Source organism: Artemia sp. Qi Xiang Cuo, chromosome 6 (genome assembly GCF_049724085.1).
Source record: "Artemia sp. Qi Xiang Cuo chromosome 6, ASM4972408v1, whole genome shotgun sequence".
NCBI classification, from domain to species: Eukaryota; Metazoa; Arthropoda; class Branchiopoda; order Anostraca; family Artemiidae; genus Artemia; species Artemia sp. Qi Xiang Cuo.
Genome location: NC_142799.1, coordinates 54,808,170 through 54,827,680, shown reverse-complemented (window position 1 = coordinate 54,827,680; position 19,511 = coordinate 54,808,170). Strand labels below are relative to the sequence as shown.

Here is a 19,511-nt window from a genome sequence, read left to right as displayed (position 1 = left end):
GTCTGAAATTCTTAGCGGGGGTATGGCAGCGTGTGTTCACATCCAGTGCCGATTTAAATTCCATTACTGACGTGAAGTCATATGGTGTTGGGTATGTTCAGGGCATATAATCTTATCTTTGAAGGTGTAAACATGGCAGAGAATGACGGCAAGTGGCCTTTTTTGTATTCAGATAAAATGAATCTTTATTATTCAATTGTCAACGGCCGGTTCAGCAAGGAATCCTGGTGATCCTTATCGTGAAATAATGTAAGAGGCGTTTCAAAATTTATGAGATTGATTGTATTCTAAAATAGTGTGTCTTATAAATGTGTGCTTTTTTAGGACGCTTAGGCTACGTTTTATTAGTTTGGAAATTCGAGTTTTATTGTATTAATTTCAAAATCTTGAAAAAATTAATACTAATTTATTAGAAAAAAGATATCTCATTTCAAAATAGTAAAGTGACTTTAGCGCTACCCTGTTTTGAGGCTTACGCAGTTGATGCCGTTCTAGCTAAACATAAATTTGTAATTTGTTTCTCTTATCTTCAGGCAAAAGCAGCGGAGAAGGATCTGATGTGGAATCTGAGCCGGGAATTCCTCTTAAAAGGAAGCAAAGGAGATGCAGAACTACGTTTACCGCTCATCAAATGGATGAATTAGAACGCGCCTTCGAACGAACTCAGTATCCTGACATTTACACAAGAGAGGAATTGGCCCAGAGGACTAAACTCACCGAGGCGAGAATACAAGTTAGTGTTATAAATTTAGTTGAACCACCCAAAGTAAGAGGAATGGCATTTTCAGTGTTTTCCCAAGTCTGAATCGATTTGTGCTATACCCAATAAGCTCAGAAAATGCGTAAAGTATCTATAAAAACAACCTGAAAGTGATGTGACCATGAGTTTTCTACGGTCCCACCTCCATAGCGAATTTCTTTGCTCTTGTACCCTCTCCCAACTCAAATAAAAATAAGAGATGTCTCTGATGCTGACGCACCGATATTACGATTGCACAAGACGGTAAATGTCATAGTGGTGCATATTTCAACACTTACTCGCCTTGGGATGGGCCTATACTTAACCCCCCCCCCAAAAAAAGTACTTGGCCATCCTTTCAGATCAAGGAATCCTTTGCGGGGGGGGGGGAGTAATAATTGAATAAAAAGTGCCGATAAATTATAAGAAATTTAGGATTTTGGGGAGAGCGGGCCACAAGGCCCTCTTCTTCTGCGTACATCCCCGGCTCTGCTATAGGAAGAAATGATTTAGTATCTTTTAATACTCGATATATTGCCGTGCAGTCAACTTCCAGGAATACTATCTTAGCCCCCCCCCCTATGACATGAAAGTCACTTGACCTAGACTGATTCTCCTTTGAAAAACCAGTAAGACGCACCTGGTGTTTTTACTACCACATCTATACGGAACGATGTCACAGGTCAATGGATGTTAATTGGCTAAGAAGCGTAAACCACGGTACACCCAACTAAGAATTATTCGGTACTGGTGCGTTATATGGACACTTCTAAAAAGTCAAGTTTTGTTAATGCTAATGAAATAAAATAGGATGAATATATAATAGTTTATAAAAAAAATTTGGGCTATATATTTGCACATTAGGGGGGGGTAAAGCATAGCATATATTAAATACGTAACCTAACCTAGGTACCTTTTCCCCCCTTAGACCCCAAAAAACGATCATTTAAATATTGTAACTCATTGAGAAACCACGGCTTTGCAGTCATTTATGTATAGCGGTCTCTTGAGAATAGCCTGTTTGACGGGTTTTTCGTGACTGGTTTTCTTGTATAATATATAAAAGTGTCCATATAACGCACCAGTACCAATTATTCTTATTAAAATACATATTGAAGTTAAAATTTTGCTGCCATTTTAAGTGTTTATTCTAGTAGTCCGTCTGAACTTGTATTTCGAAGTAGTGTGTTGAACCTGAAAACTCCTACATATTGTTCAAAATACTTATTCTTATGTACCAGCTTACGAGAATAATTCTCACTTGAAAGAAATTGAACACCATGCTTTCTTTCATTAGATTTATTTCATATTAACTTTGACAGTTCTTAGCTGTAAAACCTACGCCCTTTTTCACAATATACTAACCATATATAGCGTTTAATATACAAGTAATATATATTTTAATGTCATTTCTCGGCGCGAAAATTAGACTTTTTTAGATATCAGTTGTTGTAATTTCACTCACAAAGTGCCCAAGCGGTGTTTGTGTCGTAATTAAGATGAAATATAATTAACTGAATAATCTAACTGAATTCAAAGTGTAGCAATTTGGAATTTTTGTGGTATGACCCGAGAGACACCATGTGTGGCTGGTCTTCAAGAGGACTCAAATCTAAAGACAATTAAGCAAAGCAATTTATCAAAATGTCCATGACATAAGGATGGCTTCTGTTACTGTGTATTGTGCTTTAAAGCGGTCTATAAACTAATTTAAGGCATTGACGGACTTGATCGCGCAATAAACGTCTGAATTGTTGAAGATAGCTAGGAGCTCTGCTAAGTGAGCAACATCTAAGTAATGCCCACGTAAAAAGGAGACCCTTTTGAAGAGATCTTTTAGTCGTCGGTATTTTTCAAAATTGACATCCGCAAATTTACAAGTATTGTCGTTTAAAAACAACTGCGGAACGCTAAACTTCTTTTTATTACGTTTTTTTTAAATATATAAGTACAAAAATATTTGCCACAGGTTCATGGATAGATGAACAGATTTTGCATTCACACCCTGAATAAGTATGAGGCTGAATCAATGTTTATGTATGTGCCCGTGGAATCCTATGGACTGTTGAGAATATATTGTTTCACCCTAAATTTTCATTCGTGGATAATTGAATGTCTGGTAGTAAAGAGACTGAACTACAGGTATAAGGAAATAGTACGGGTTTTGCGCCAAAATATCAATATTTTTACCAAATCCTCTAGAAATTCTTTTATTTTTCTTATAATGTATCGTTTTGTTGTTTTTGATTCCAGCCATCTTCTTCTCCTTAATCTTGATCTCCTAAAATAGATCATTCGTGTGGTGTCCGGCGTTTACCCCCCCCCCCCGGAAAATACCCCCGTAAAATACCTACCCGCGGAAAATACCCCCCCACGGAAAATACCCCCCGTGGAAAATACCTAGTAAACGCCTAGAACCCACTCGTGTAGCATACCCAAGAGTATACCCTAATCCAGACCAGGGTCGATCGTTTGGTAGCTCTATTTCTGTTTATGAACCGCTGATTCAGTCCAAATTTTTATATTTAACTTGTGATCCTTTTTGTTATTAAGTGAAATGGAAAACAGTTTCAAATAAAAGTAAAGGCTTAAAATTAAATCTGAAGTGATTATTAAATAATTTCTGAAAGACTTTCAACGTTTAGATCAAAAGTACGTGAAAAATTGATTCGTAGGCTATTTACAAATGCTGAAACGGCTCTTCAGAAATAACAGGAGAGGTTTAAGGATGGAAGTTTTTTTTACAGGGTGATTTCTGTTTTTTTAAATTTTATTACCACTCTTCGCTTTTGTTTATTGCTTTTTTATCTAATTACTGTGCTCGTTTTTAAATCTTGTTTGATGACATCAAGTAAACGAAATTCATATGTAATAGGCCTACTTATGTCATTGAAATTGGTATGCGTAAAGAACATAACCTGTAAAAGTGATCTTCTATACGTTTTCATCAATAGTTTTTTGTTTTTTCTTAATCCTGTAAGAAAAAAATCTCAAAATAATTTCTAGAACAGGATGGACAGGTTTTATTTTCATTTTTAGGTTATTTTGCTGTTCTTCTGGCTAATTTTAGGAGAGGAGATACCCATACCCATGGACCTACCTATGAGGAGACTATAATGTCCCACCTTCCCCTCAGAAATCTCAATTTTCCCCTAGTTTCTGCACCTTTTTATTATAATTATCAAATATAAGTGTTTTCTTTATTATTAGCCCTCCCTCGAAAAAAATCATTTGTACGTACTTGCCTTTACCGTCCAACCGCATATGTAGCTATGCATATTAGTGACGTGTGTCATTTTATCAGGGCCAAAGTCAGGATTTTTTTTTGGGGGGGGGGGAGGAGGAGGGGGTTAGCAGATTTATTTTTAAAGGCATTACAATTTGTTTATATGCCCTTTTGTTTCGTTTTGACGAGTCAGACGAAAATTTCCAGGGGGGGTGTTTAAACTCCCTAACCTTTCCCTGGATACCCCCCCTGTATTTTGTAATTTTAATGCCTCTCTAAAAAGAGGTGGGCTACCATCTTTCTTGCCTTTTATTTATAAAGCCTAGTTTCAGCATATTACCACAAATTAAGGGTTGTTAGCAAGTAATTCAGTCTCCTACAGATGGCTCTGAAGGACGTCTTTGGGAAAAATAACTCCCCAGAAGAATCCTTCAAACCCTCTTTTAAAAATTGATTGCATCTATAGTATTATGAATAATGTGTTCGATGAATAAACTCATTCAAACGATATTCTCAGGTTATTAGGCTATCTATAAAACCTTTGCAAAGACCTCAACAAAGACTAAGCGTTTGTTTAGGGACGAATGGCCCTCTGAAATGGCAATATTTCCTTAAATGTTGAGAAGAGCTTAGATAATTTAAAATAATTGCTGCAAAAATTTTATTTTTATGACCTTTTCGCTCATTTTGGGCCAAAATTTCAGTTTCTAGTGCAAACTGGCAAAAGTAGTACTTTGTTGTGGCATCATCTCTTTTGTTACTTTAAAGGATAATAAAGCTCGAAATATCCTTTTGAGTAACCTATTCTTCAATTTTATAAAGTATTTGTTAGCTAAAATCATCTCTAGAGTCCCCCAACCGAGAAAAAAGTTAATCACATCAGTAGTTTTCCGGGTTGAGGAGGGGGATAAGGAGTTTTAAACTTCTGTTATATAGGTTACTGACGTGTTCCTTTCCAGAATTCTGAGGGATACTCATTTTTTTTCCAAGAGTAAACCCTTTTAAGATTTTTTTCTCCGTGTTTGTAAAATTAAGTAAACTTACTTATGTTAATAAAGATAAACTCAATAATTGGTGTTCAGAATCAGCATAAAAATTATATTCTTTTTATGTCCACCTGTGTTTAAACTTCCATATTTTATAGATTTTCACTCACTACTAGTAAGGTTTGCTTTTCTCCTACCGCTGATTGCCTTCAAAATTCTGCAATTCTATTCATTTGTTTTATAGGTATGGTTCAGTAATCGCCGTGCAAGGCTAAGAAAACAACTATCATCAACGTCACCTGGTGGTTATAACCCAACAATGGGCATGCCCCCTATTGTAACTGCATACCCAACAGCTCCTGCCAATTCGTCATCCTCCAGTGGATACATGCAAGGGCTAGGTCAAGGATTCAGCAGCTTAGGTCATAGTCTAGGGCACCAGACGCTAGGCTTAGATCCACATTCTTTCTCTACCGGCCATGGTGAGTTTTGCTGTTGTTGTTTCTTTTTCTCTCTTATTTCTACTTGTTAGCACAGCTTCGTGAATCTTTGCTGTTAGATTTTTCCTTTTCTGGACAAGTTTGGTCTCTTTTTACCGTATTCGGTGAAAGTTCTTAGCAAGAAGCCTCTGATTACATTATGGATTTGTTATGACTTCTCTACTCCTTCAAGTTAAATTTCAAAGTTCAGGAGAAGTACGGCAATCGAGTATAGAAGAAGTGTTGAAGATATGTTTTAGTTTTGGGATAATATGCTTAAATTATCCTTTGATACATCAACATTATGAACACAGAATTCATGCTAAAAAAAAGGGTAGCAATCAATAAATAGGATTAAAATGAAGATATAATTGCTAGAAAACTCGGTGCCAAGAACCATCCATCTGGAGAGATAAGCAGGACCCATGCTTTGATAATTATCTATAATGCGGGTTTGCACGGTTGTCACCAGAGGTTGGTGTGGGCGTTTGGCTAAACAAAACATGAAAATTGGACGATTCCGTTTATTTTAGTAGAACAAAATTGAGACGACATGGGACTTTTTACTTGCAGTTATTTAAATAACAATATGAGTTACTTATAAGAATAATAATTTGGTCGCTGTTAGCGAACCAGCGTAGACCAGTGTAGTTTTTAAAGACGGATCCAACCATACAAGCAAAAATGCCAGGATATTGATTTTATACGTCTTCTCAGTGGCGTAAACTAGGAAGGGGGGGGCATATACTCCCCGGGTTGTTTTGCCCTTTCTTTATGTTTAAAAACTACCTTTTTGACGGGAATCTATTTTTATTGAGAAATTCTAATTTTGGTATTTGCATTGAACAATTGAAAAAAGAAAATGTGCCATCCTTAAATTTAGAATAAAATACCCCCCCCCCCTAAATTTTTGTGAATCGACACCACTGTGTCTTTTGTGTTTTTGCTAAAGCTCTGAGTCTATTACAATATCCAAAAAAAAATTATAAAGGATAGCTTATCATTTACCTTGGGTAATTGTTCCTGTTTCTGTTCAAATCTTAATCTGTACGTCAGTTGAGAAATATGAATCTTGGTCATATATTTCTAAGCAATAACTATAACGTTTTTCTTCCTCCAGATGCTGCCGCCCTTTGCAACGCCTACATGCCTCCATCAAATTTAGGCAGTGGAATACCTTCAGTAATGTCTAATTCAACGACACAGGCCGTGAACCCACCTTCTCCTATTGAAGCCAAGTTGCCTATTAGTCAATCCTCAAATGCTTTCCCTGGGTTAGGATCGAGTATTCCGTCTAGTTCTTACCCAACTGGTTCACATGTTCCCAGCCATATTTTAAGTTCACAGGTAATATTTTTGTTTGTTCTCCTTATTTTTTGGTTGTTCAAACTTGCTAGATTATGAAGTAGGTTCTGGCGTCATTCGGTAATATATTTAATATATTTAAACAGCTATTCCCTTTAATTTGTGCTTTTTATTGTCAATGTCATACCGAGAAAATGCGGGTCTTTTGCTCTTCCCGTTTGTTTTTTTTTCAATCTATTTGTTTATAGTTGTAACAAAATTTCAAAAATTAAATCATGAAAATATTTCTGAGTATTTTAGAAAAACTGTATCTGCTTCTCTAAAACCTTAAACCTTATGATTCTACCGGGGACTTGTGCAGGAAATAATTTTAGGGGGGTGGAGAAGCGAGGGACAAGTTTGGAAAAGTTTACGAAGATGTGGAAAAAACTGAAAATACTGGGACACATACGAAATGCAATTCGTATTTTTTTCTTTTATTTACCCAATGCAAGCCAAAGAATTTTTTCAGATACTTGATTTTTCAGTATTTTCCATTTTCCATTCTTTTCATCTTTCCCCTCTTCAAGCTGTTTGAAAATTATCCTGTTGCACTTTCTTAAGTTTTGACAGTAAAAACAGGAACTGGTGCAAACCTGTTTACTTTAGGACATTTTTTTCTCAATCTTGTTTTTTGTTGTTGTAGTGACTCCTAAGACAAAGGAAAAATATACTCAGTCACTTGATGACTTCCCTTATAATATGCAATAATTTTAGCTTAGTTATCTCATTAGTTACCGACTAATACATGTTTTTTCGTTTTTGTGAATTTCATTTTTGGTTTTTCTTTTGTGTGTGCATTTTTTTGAATCTATAAATTGATAAATAATAGTATATTGTGTTCATATATTTTTAATTTTCTCTAACTGACTGATGCGTCTATTTTATAAATTTTTTCTTTTATTATATTAAAAGATTTATCAAGGCCGTATCCAGGGGGGGGGTGTTGGAGGGTTTGAACCCCCCCCCCTACCGAAATGTTTGTCTGACTCGTAAAGACGTAACAAAAATAGACATAAAAAAATTGTGTATGCGTTTTTTGAGTTTTTTTGTGTAGCCCCCCCCCCCCGAAAAAAAATATTTTTTTGAGTAAAACCCCTCCGAAAAAAATCATGGGTACGGCCTTTGTATTTATGTTCTACCTAAGTTTTTAAGCTTTTTTTAATGCAAGAATTTAGGTTAATAAACAGAAAACAGAAGAAAACCATTAAAGGTTATGCTTTTGTGCTTTGATTATCAACCGATTAATAATTCAATTAAAAAAAGAAACCAAAATGCTTTCTTTCATCATATCTCTTTCGTGAAAAAAGACGAAAAAAATACAAAATAGCTATATTTCGTCATTTCAAGAAACTCTTCTTTAGTCTCTTTATTGAAATAAACCAATGTGCTCCAGGGGCGTAATTTGCTATGGAGCGGGGGGGGGCATATGACCACTCCAGACCCAAGTTTACCTTCCCCCAGACCTCAGTTTACCCCCGCTGAAATTCAGTTTCTGCAAAAAATCTTGTCAAAACTAAGATAAGCCTGCATGATTCAAGTATCCAGAGAAACAGGTCAGTTTTCTTTTGTAGGCTATATCTTCGCCTTTATGATAATATATGGATCATTTTTCAGTTTTCACTGTCATTTTTACTTGATTTGGGAAAATTCACTCCAACTTTGCTCCCCCCCTCTCCAGGATTTTGACGAAATTACGCAACTGATGTGCTCATGTGCTTATGTTTTTTGATTTTCAACCGACAAATAATCCATTAAAAAAACAAAATCAAAATCCCCTCTCTCGTCATACCTTTTTCATAGAAAAACAAGAAAAAACAAAAAACAAAACTAAATAAATATATTCCATCACGGAAAAAACTTTTCGGTACTTGTTAATTAAACGAAACATACTCAAGATATAAGCTTTGGTTAGATCTCAGAAAACCGGTTTCACAGCCACAAAGACAAGTGATGGGTGATTCATTGCATTCAGCTTGTATAATGTGGGCTATATGTTTGTACATTAGGGGGCTGGGTGGGGGGAGGGGTTAGGTCAGGTTTAGGGCGCTGTCCAAATACTTTACCCCTCCCCCTAATGTGCAAATGTATAGCCCAAATTATATTATTATGTAAAATAAAGCTTATAAGGTTATATCTAATTGGGATTAACCTAACTTTACTTCTTGGGTGTGTTTCGTCTAATTAACAGGTATCAATTCTTTTTTAATCTATTTTTGGTACTCTTGCATTATATGGGCCTTTCTAAAGAGTCAAGTTTAGTTAATGCTAATAAAATAAAATGGGATGAATATATATTAGTTTAGAAACAAATTTAGGCTATATATTTGCATATTAGGGGTGGGGTGGGGGAAGGGGGGTTATACATTGCATATATTAAGTACGTAACATAACCTAACCTAGGTAGGCTACCTTCCCCCCGCCCTAAACCTTAAAAAACATCAGTTTAAATATCGTATACGCAATGAAAACCACGCTATGCATCCCATTACTTTATAGCGGTGTCTTGAATTAACCCGTCAAAAACTGGTTTTTCGTGACTGATTTCCTTGTGAAGGCCCATATAATGCAAGAGTACCCTATTTTTAAATAAACCAATGTGCTCGGTAAGAGTTAAATCAAAAGGACTATGAAGAAAAAGAAAACATAAAACATAATGAAACTTTAAAAGATTATTTTTTTTTGCCTCTTTTTATTTAACAGCGAAAGTAAAAAGAAAAAGAAATGTAAAACTTGATTTATTTCGTTAAAGGTTAAAGTATATGTTCAGTAGTTTCAAAAACAAGAAATGATTTAATAAATTTGAATATATAAAGTACATTGTTATGAACTATAAAGAGTATATATTGAAACTTTAAATGGTTGCACAGGAAAACCCATTAAAAATGTATACTCTAAGGAGTGCTTACAGTGTTAATAGCAAAAGAAAAACATTAGAACAATATAAAGGAATTATAAACAACCAACAATAGTTAAATAGCCCAATATTTTCTTGGATTGATAACAACGAAATTTCCAATTGTGAATGTATATTCAACTATTTTTTCTCGCTCAACTCAAACGTGTAATGATGAACAAATAAAATGGTTGTCATTTCTCATATTTGTCAGTGCCTTAGCCTAAAACTCCGTTGACATGTTGTCTTAGTGAAAAATGTAGATTAAGATCTTATAAATAAACTTCAGTGCTAACTTTACACGTGATCTTCGGAACTACAATACATTATCACGTAATTTACTATGGGAATGCAGACAAGGCCGTATCCAGGGGGTTTAGGGGGTTTGACCCCCCCCCCCGAAATGTTTTTCCCACTCGTAAAAACGTAACGAAAATGAATATAAACAAATTCTTGATTTTTAAAGTTTTTTTGTAAGCCACCCCGAAAAAAATCCTTTTGTCCCCCCGCCAAAAAAAAAATTCTGGACATGACCCTGAATACAGTTGATTATTCTTTCGATACTTCCTTGTGGAAGTTGATTATTTGATCTTGTGCATTTACAAGGAAGGTGTTGCTGCTTATTAACTATTGATTTTCTGGTTCTAGATCCCTTCCTCAAGTTCTTCAACGTTTCCAACTCCCACAACGTATTCTCAACACAATACCAGCACATTATCAAATTATACAGCGCACGCACAAGCGATGACAATGCCTATTGGTACTGCGGGAAGCGCTGAAGATTGGACCAACGCTCTTCAAAGAACAAACAGTGTTGCCTATAGTAATTTTATGGCTACGGGAAGAAGTCATGCCTTTTCTGGAATGTACGGATGGTATTAGGCTATTCTGAAGGCCTATTTTGCTATAGAATATATCCCAGTTTAGACCTGTTTTGAGGATTAATGAACAGAAGCTTAAGAAGTTCATCACATGACAAACAGAAGACCATCATCAGAAAAAAAAAATTCCAACAAACTTTAGAAATGACACTCAGGATCGACACATATATTATATTTATTTGAGGGAGAAGGGTGTGACGTTGTGGGGGCACGTCTGTGAACAGCACACCAACAGCAGCTCAATTATACAGAAAAGACAAATATTATTAGGAAAATTGTAAAAATCAGGGATTACCGTGGGTGGGGGGCTAAAACCTGAAGCATATGTGAGCTTGTGACTGTTTAGTATCTAAAGTTAGCATGTAGAATTCATTTATATCGCAAGTTTCTTCAGCTCGCTACGAATAATTCTGCTTTTTGTGAAGCTCTTACAAAGACTCTAGGAAATTAAAATTTCCTAGAATTTCCCGGTACTTCTTATTCAAACTTTCAACTGAAATTAATGTTTTATTAGTCCCCCACCCCCTCTGAATTTTTTGTTCATTTTTGGGCTGGCCGAAAAAGAAAATCTGTAAGTACATGCCTGACATACTCTTATCATTTAAAGCTAAAGCTAAGCACAGATTTAAAGCTAAAAGTGTTTTTCTTGTTAAGCCACGTCTAAATTACGACCATAATGGTGCGATTTTTGTTCAAGAACTCCTTCAAAGGATGAATAATATTTTTGTTAGTGGTTTAACACAGATGACTGATTTTTGTAACTGAACAGTCGCGTTTGTTACTAAGTTATAAAAGGCATTCACCCTATGGAGGGGGGGTCAAGGTTTAATGTAGGTAGGTCTTGTAATGATTCTTCAAGATTCTATCATTTAGACATGTCAACAAAGGCAAACTGCTCTGAAACATATTTTAGACAGACACACTTGCATAACATGAAAAATACTAGAGACTCGTTTATTTCACTCTAGACTTTTACATCGATCCTGAAGCATATTTGAGTCATTTTAGCCACAGATTTAAAGTAACATTTAACTTTCTAAAATATTTGATTCTAGCTCTCCAGGATTAATGTTAGTACATTATTTTTCCAGGCCGAAGGGAAAGGCAAAGTAAAAATCACATACCTTCTGATTGACAAACAGGCTATCTGGATTAATACGATTTCGAGAATAAACTCCCTAATTGGAAAAATGACTTTTTTTTAGAAAGAAAGACGGTGCATACTTCTACAAATAATTTTGCCCTTATTTAGGAATTGTTAATCAGCATTAGATTTAATTAGGTCAATTAATTTCCCATGCCTTAAATTTAGTTAGCACTTCCTGAAATGTGGAAAAACACACTTTTGCTCAAAATTGATATAACCCGACATAATTCACTTTAGGATAGGGCCTTAGCTATAAATATTATTACGTTTTTTAAAGTGTGCCTTCGACTTCATGTGCCTCTCTTCACATGCATTTTTTCTGATTTTCTTCTATTTTCATGGGTGATAAAAATATTTGATGAAAGTATGTGATTTTCAAGTGCAGTTGATATTTGTGCGAGTGTTTTATTAAATTTCTAAGTCAGTTTAGCGTTCGTAATAAATAAACGGAGGGGTAAAGACAGTGATTATCTGTTCACTTGTGCGCTGTTTTGTATTCTTTGAATAGTTGAATAAATCATTCATTTTGCTTTATAATGTATATTTATCAGCCAACTATATACTACTTAGGTTTAGGTCTATTAACTAAGGATCTCCATACCCTTTAGTCGTGGTTTCTTAAGCTAAGCTCCCTGGAGCCCTGAAGTTCTAAAGAAGGTTTCTAGAATTTCAACAGGAAAGGGTTCAGCTCAATGAGCTAAGATGAAACTGCACTATCTATTATGAAAAAACCATGAAAGTGATAGACATACAAGGGGATTCAATTTATCTTGGAGGTTCTAAATATCTTAAAAATCCAGATTTCAAATAGGATTTTTTTTTTTTTTTAAATACATAACTGTATTTGTGTTCTGCTGAATTCCTGATCCTTCAATCTGATCTTGCTTGTCCTAATACAATATAGTCTCTAGACAGGGAATAACTAAATAAGTAAAAATAAAAACCTATTAGGTAGGTTTTCAGGTGAAGGGGGAGTAACGGACAAAAACCATGGTACTCCAAAGCCAGACGTTTCTACACCCTCATTTGCTTTTGGTTTAAAAGCAAAATGTATATTTTTAAATATATTTAAAATATATCTTAGATATATTTTTTTCAAAACATTTATTTTGATTACAAGAGGTAAGTAGTATATTGTGTTTTAATTACCCGTTATTAAAGGCTACACTACATCATGATTTCAGCGTAATTGGGAAGTATCGTTTTTACTTTTCAGGAAAATTGGATGTACCCTTTCTAGAGACGAGATATTTTTTCTTCGATTGGGCCTAATTTAATTCTATGGTAATCCCTAGTCTAAAAATACTTTTTTTGGAAGGGGAAAATATATTTGCAAAAACACATTTTAGAGGCTCTGAACATTTTTGTTTTACGAAGAAAAGGTTTTAAAAGGAATTAAGTAAAAAAAAGTTTTTTTAACTGAAAGTAAGGAGCGGCATTAAAACTTAAAACGAACAAAAATTACTCCGTACATGAAAGGGGCTTTCCCCTCCTGAACGCCCCACTGTTTACGCTAAAGTTTTTTATTGTTTTAAAAGTAGAGCTGTGAGAAAGTCAAACTTGAGCGTAAAGAGCGGAGTAATATCTTGCCCCTCGAGACTTGTATCTATATAACAATGTTGTACATATTTCATGGGAATGTTTCACAGGGGCAGGATATAAAATTTAAATTTATTGCCCTATTCTAACTAAAACTAACGATAAATTCTTGTTTTTCTATCATCACTTAATTCGTTAATGACCTTTTTGTCACGTTTTTTTTTGTATATTGAAAAAACACTAAAACGAGCAAATTTAATTTTAAATAGGGAATTTTTTCAGATGGATAACAAAAAGTCATGTTAAAACTTAAAAACGAACAAATGTAATATATGTCCGAACAAATAATGCATATGTAACATGCATCTATGGCACTAGCTAAAATAAACTGACTCGTGGTATTCATGGGCGTAGGGAGGGGGGGCAGGGGGGGGGAGATGCCCCCCTCCTAGACCTTCAAATTTACATTAGATATGGCTGAAAAAGCAGATGGTTTGGAAAAAGCAGTTGATAAAACTCCATCACACTATCGACTGCCCCCCCCTAGACAATATGCTGCCTAATCCTGCCTACGCCCATGGTGGTATTCCCTATATTTCTAGAATTTTGTAAAAAACAAATCATTGATCTAATCTGCCATGTTGTTAATAGCTACTAATGTAAATTTTTAACAGTTGAAATGCAACTCAGTATGTGGAATCAAGAAACAACAAAGCCTCAATAGGAAATCAAGGTAGGTATTCTACTTAGTAGGTAGAATTTAAGCTATAATACAAGTTTCTGAGGTTTGTCTGTAATTTTAATCCCACCTAGACACCTTCACTTCAGATTTCTTTTTTTTTTCTTTTTTGCAAGTTTCAATACGCAATTCGTATCAAAATAGGCAAATTCAGTTCATATAAGATTATACTAAAATACTTCTTTTACTATATTAAACGAAAAAAACAAGTTTTTCATTTGAAAACAAGTAATAACATTAAAACTTAAAACGAACAGAAATTATTACGCAGATGAAGGGGGGTTCCCCCTCCTCAACACCCCACTCTTTACGCTAAAGTGTTTTATTATTTTAAAAAAAGCTTCCTATTGTTCTAATTCTAATTAAACAACCCTTATGCTTCAGGAGTTATTCTTAAAGAAAAATAAACCCTGAAAAATTCACCCCCTGGAAACTTCCCTCCCCATGGAAAAACCTAAGGCGGAGAATTCACCCCCCCCACCACTCGAAAATATATGCATACTTCCCAATAACAAATACTATGCGTAAACAATTTTATAAACAAATTTTATAACTTAAAGACCTTGCCCCTGGGGCTGTGGAAGGTCATGTTATATCCAAAGGTTGAGTTATTGGGCCTTTCAACTATGATGAACAATATGGCTATCTCAAAATTTTGATCGGACAATTTTGGAAAAAAGGGTTGGGGTCGCCCTCTAATCTTTTGTTAACTTAAAACGGGCACTAGAACTTTTAATTCCCGTTCTAATGAACCCTCTCACGATATTATAGGAACACTGCGTCAATGCTACCACCCCTGAGGAAAAAACCAATAAATAATAAACACGCATCCGTGACCTTATTCTGGCAAACAATACAAAATTCCACATTTTCAAACAGTTCGTGGTAACGAACTGTAAGTAAGGAGTGACCCGGCTCAATAGTGACCACAACTCTAAAGAACGTAATTTTGATACCAATAGATACATTCAAAGAATCAAATTTTTATGCTGATTTTAAATATATAAGTTTCATCAACTTCAGTCCTACCTATCCAAAGTTACGAGCCTGAGAAAATTTGCCTTATTTTCAAAAAAGGGGGAAACACCCCCTAAAAGTAATAGAATCTTAATGTAAATCTCACCGTCATTCAGCGTATCAGAGAACCCTATTGTAAAGTTTTCAAGCTCTTATCTGCAAAAATGTGGAATTTTGTATTTTTTGCCATAAGAAAGATCAAGGATGCGTGTTTTTTTGTTTTTTTTTTCCCAGAGGTAATCGTATTGATCAAGCAGTGGTGGATCCAGGGGAGGGGCAAGGGGGGGGGTCCCCCTTATATAGTCTGAAGTAGTGTAATTTACTTAATTAAAGCAATTTTGCGTTAATTAAACTTGCTCCTAACGCAAGTTTATCGGATCAACCTGTTCCCCCCCCCTAAAAAATCTTGGATCCACCACTGTGATCCAGTGGTCCTAGAATTTCGCAGGAGGGCTCATTAAAACGGAAATTAAAAGTTCTAGTGCCCTTTTTAAGTGACCAAAAAAAATAAAAGGCAACTAGGCTCCCTCCCACGCTCATTCTTCCCCAAAGTCACCGGATCAAAGTCACCATTTTGCTCAGCATAGTAAAAAAAATCTAGTAACTATATCTCTGAGGACGAATTAATCCCCCACAGTCCCCGGGGGAAGGGCTGCAAGTTATGAACTTTACCCATTGTTTACATATAGTATTGGTTATTAGGAAGTTTACTACAGATGTTTTCTTGGGGTATATTTTTCTGGTGGGGTTGGGAGGGTTGGGGGGCAGAGGGATACGGGGTAGGATCTTTCCACTGAGGATTTTTTCATGGGGGAAGAGAATTTTCTATTAAGGGGGTGTCGGTTTTCCCAGCATTATTTAAAAAACGATCAGAAATTAAATGAAAAAAAAAGTTTTTTTCAACTGAAAGTAAGGAGCAACATTAAAACTTAAAACGAACAGAAATTACTATGTATGTGAGGCGGTTGGCCCCTTCGTCAATACCTCGCTCTTTACGCTAAAGTATTTTTAGTACTTTCAAACGAGCTATTTATTCCAATTAAACGGCCTTTGTGATTCAGGGGTCATTTCTAAAGTTTTGGAACAAAATTCGAACTTTAGCATAAAGAGCAAGGTATTGACGGGAGGGGGGATGAACCCCCTAATATATGTAATAATTTCTGTTCGTTTTAAGTTTTAATGTTGCTCCTTACTTTCAGTTGAAAAAATTTGCTCTTTTTTTTAATTTCAGACAGGAGCTTGAAACCTCTACAGTAAGGTTTTTTGATACGCTGAATCTGACGGTGTGATTTTAATTAAGATTCTATGACTTTTATTGGCTGTTTCCCCTTTTTTCGAAAATCAGGCAGATCTTCTCAGGCTTGTATCCTTTAATGGGTATGACTAAACTTAATATATTTGAGATCAGCATCACATGCCGATTCTCTTGATTTATCTATCGGTATGAAAATTCCGCTGTTTAGAGTTGCGGTTATTATTGAGCTGGGTTGCTCCTTACTTACAGTTCGTTACCACGATCTGTTTGAAAAAATATCTGAAAATGCTTTATGTTTCTGCTCTACGAAAATCATACACTGTTTAGCGATTTCTTAAAGGCCTAGTTTTCTTTCAAAATTCTACGAATATAGGAAAATATTAGAGTCAGTTTATTTGAGCTAGTTTTATATATATTTGTTGCATGTGGTACGAAGCAATAAATCGTCTTCTTTTCGAGTTTAAAGATTGCTTTTTACTTCCATCAGAAAAAAACTTGTTTTTGCTTAATTAATATGGCACGAAAACGAACAGAGATTAGATATGTAAAAGATATTTTTGCCAAATAAATGTAAAAAGCAAAATGAAAACTTAATACGCACAAATATCATCATATATAGCAGGGGGTTTAAAAAAGGATATAGAAAGGGTGTGATATAAAAAACAGTCAGAAATTAAATAAAAAATAAGTTTTTTTTAACTAAAAATATGGAGCAACAGTGAAACTTAAAAGGATCAGAAATGATTCTGTATGTGAGTGGGGTCACCCCTTCCCCAATCTTTGCTTTTAATGCTAAAGTTTGACCTTTTGTCCTGATTCCTTAGGAGAGACTACAAGGGCAGTTGATTTTGAATGAGGAGTATTTAGAGAACTTTAAGACTTTAGCGTAAAGACGGGGTCACCAAAGCCCAGATCGACCACTTCCTCGTCGGAAGACGTTGGGGGAGCTCATGTCTGGATGCAAGAGTCTACAGAGGTGCAGATACAGACTCAACAAACGGCTCCGATCACTTTATTCTCATCCGTAAATTCAGTCTAAGACTAAGCACCCACAAAAAGAAGATAACAACCAAATCGGTTTGATGTATCAAAACTACCGAGTCCACAGATCAAGGCTGATTTCGAGTTACAGCTTAGTGACCGATTTGAGGCCCATACTGACTACACTGACATCGATGACCGATGGTCCAAGCTGAAAGTCCTGACACAAGAGCCGGCTGAACAGGTTCTTGGTCACACCAAGAGGAAACAAAGGCTCTGGATCTCGGACACCACAATTAAGCTAGTGGAAAAGAAACGGTTCCTTCTCAGTGACCCTAAAGAACCCCTAAAAATATTCGCAAGCTGGTAAAGCAGTCTGCTGGTAACGACAGGGAGGAATACTGGTTGCAAATGGCTTCTGATATGCAACAAGATTCAGAATCGCTTAACCCAAAGAAAAAATTCAAGCTACTGAGGGATGTGACAGGCAAGTCGTCCAACTCTATGGACTCCCTGAAAAAAAAAAACCGGCAACCTTATTCAGACGGGAAAAGACCGCCTTCAGAGATGGATAGAACTTTTCTCCGAGGTCCCTAATCCCACAAAAGCTCCGTGTGATCTACCCGATTTCGAGAGTGTACTGAAGGAGCCCTACCAGATAGATCTACAGCCACCGTCATTTGCCGATGTTGCGCGGGCACTGAAAAACATGAAAAATAACACAGTCCCGGGAGAGGATTGCATCTCAGTGGAGATGTATAAGTCACCCCCCCACCCCCACACACACACTATTATGTGTGCTGAAAGACTTTCTAGTTGAGGTATAGACGAAAAAGAAATTCCCGAAAGATTGGAAGTTCTCAGTACTTATACCGGTATATAAAAAGCGAGACAATACAGTCTACTCGAACTACTAAGGTATATCACTAATAAACCACACGATGAAGGTCTTTTGTATAATCGCCCTCAACCGTTTCAAGAATGTCCGAGACAAGTTGACAAGACCAGAACAAGCAGGTTTCATACCTGACAGGGGCTGTCAAAAACAAATTCTTACCCTTTGCCTCATCCTACAGCAGAGCGTGATATTTTGATTGTGTGCTATCATCGCCTTCATCGATTTTGTTGCCGCTTTTGACTCTTTTATCAGGACCGAGATTTGGAACATCAAGGTGGAAGACGGTGTCCCAGCAGAACTGATCGAGACACTCAAAGGAGCTTACAAATTTACATTTACGAGAGTCCAAACTGCCGACAGCGAAACAACGGAATTTGACATTAAGTCAGGGGTCAAACAGGGGTGCCCCCTTTGGCCAGCTCTGTTCAATAGCATAATAGACTGGATAATGGTGAATATGATTTGCAACCACAAAGGGTTTGTCGTCGGTCAGATAGAAGACAACCCGATCGTCCTGACAGACCTTGACTTCGAAGATGATGTGGGCCTCAAGAGTAGCTCGTCGGCTTAGTTCCAAATAGTGGTCAACGATGTATCCTGTACATCAAAGAAAGCTGGCCTCATGATCAGCAAGTCTAAAACAAAATTCATGAAAGAAAATGTCCCAAACCACCCAGATGTCCAACTAGAGGGCGAAACCATCGAGACTGTTGAAAAGTTCCGCTATCTTGGTTCTATCCTAACACCGAACGGAGGTGCAGAAGCTGACGTTAGAGCTCGAATAGGAAAGGCATGGCGTGTCTTCACAAGCAAGAAGAAGTCGCTTTGGAATAAACATGAAATTAGAATCAAAACGAAGATGAACGTCTACAAGGCAACTGTTCGATCGATCCTGTTGTACGCCTGTGAAACTTCGCCTTTAAAGGCCGAAAAAACATGTTCACTAGAAGTATTCGACCATCACTATAAGGCACATACTATGGGTCAGCCAATGGTCTCATATCTCAAACGTTAAGGTTCGAAGGTGTTGTGCCCTGAAAGCTCCACTCTCGGTAATCATAAAACAACGACGACTAAATTTCCTGGGACACACACTACGACGGTCAGCTGGAACCATATCCCGCGATGTCCTCACCTGAGACCCCTTTCCAATTTGGAAATGGAGACCAGGTCGCCAAAGAAAGAATCTCTGGCAGACATTCAAGAATGACCTGGATCCATTGGATGGCTTCTGCCGACACGGATGTCATTGGGATAAGGACTGGCTGAAGATTGCAGAAGAGGCTGCTGCTGACAGATCATGTTGGACTACGTCAGTCATCCCATCATCCATTGGTGCCGGGTAGGATGGATCATCGTCTGGTTCCCGCCGAAAGTAAAGTAA

The 19,511-nt window shown here is 36.4% G+C and overlaps 3 protein-coding genes across 3 annotated transcripts in view; all 3 read left to right on the top strand.

Moving 5' to 3' along the window:
• Positions 1-12,229, top strand: part of LOC148951394 (protein gooseberry-like) — a 44,385-nt gene extending 32,156 nt beyond the window's left edge. The window contains exons 5-8 of the mRNA XM_089090842.1: positions 534-733; positions 5,196-5,433; positions 6,551-6,777; positions 10,319-12,229. Of these exons, the coding sequence (XP_088946968.1) occupies positions 534-733; positions 5,196-5,433; positions 6,551-6,777; positions 10,319-10,552 (899 nt within the window). The 3' untranslated portion in view covers positions 10,553-12,229. The remainder of the gene's footprint in view (positions 1-533; positions 734-5,195; positions 5,434-6,550; positions 6,778-10,318) is intronic.
• Positions 11,131-18,698, top strand: LOC148951393 (uncharacterized). The gene is made up of 3 exons (XM_089091085.1): positions 11,131-11,277; positions 17,357-17,595; positions 18,380-18,698. The coding sequence occupies exons 1-3, from the start codon at positions 11,131-11,133 to the stop codon at positions 18,696-18,698; spliced, it is 705 nt and encodes a 234-aa protein (XP_088947211.1).
• Positions 18,699-18,776: 78 nt separating this feature from the next.
• LOC148951392 (uncharacterized) lies at positions 18,777-19,142 on the top strand. Its single transcript, XM_089091084.1, has one exon. The coding sequence runs from the start codon at positions 18,777-18,779 to the stop codon at positions 19,140-19,142; it is 366 nt and encodes a 121-aa protein (XP_088947210.1).
• The last annotated feature ends 369 nt before the right edge of the window (positions 19,143-19,511 follow it).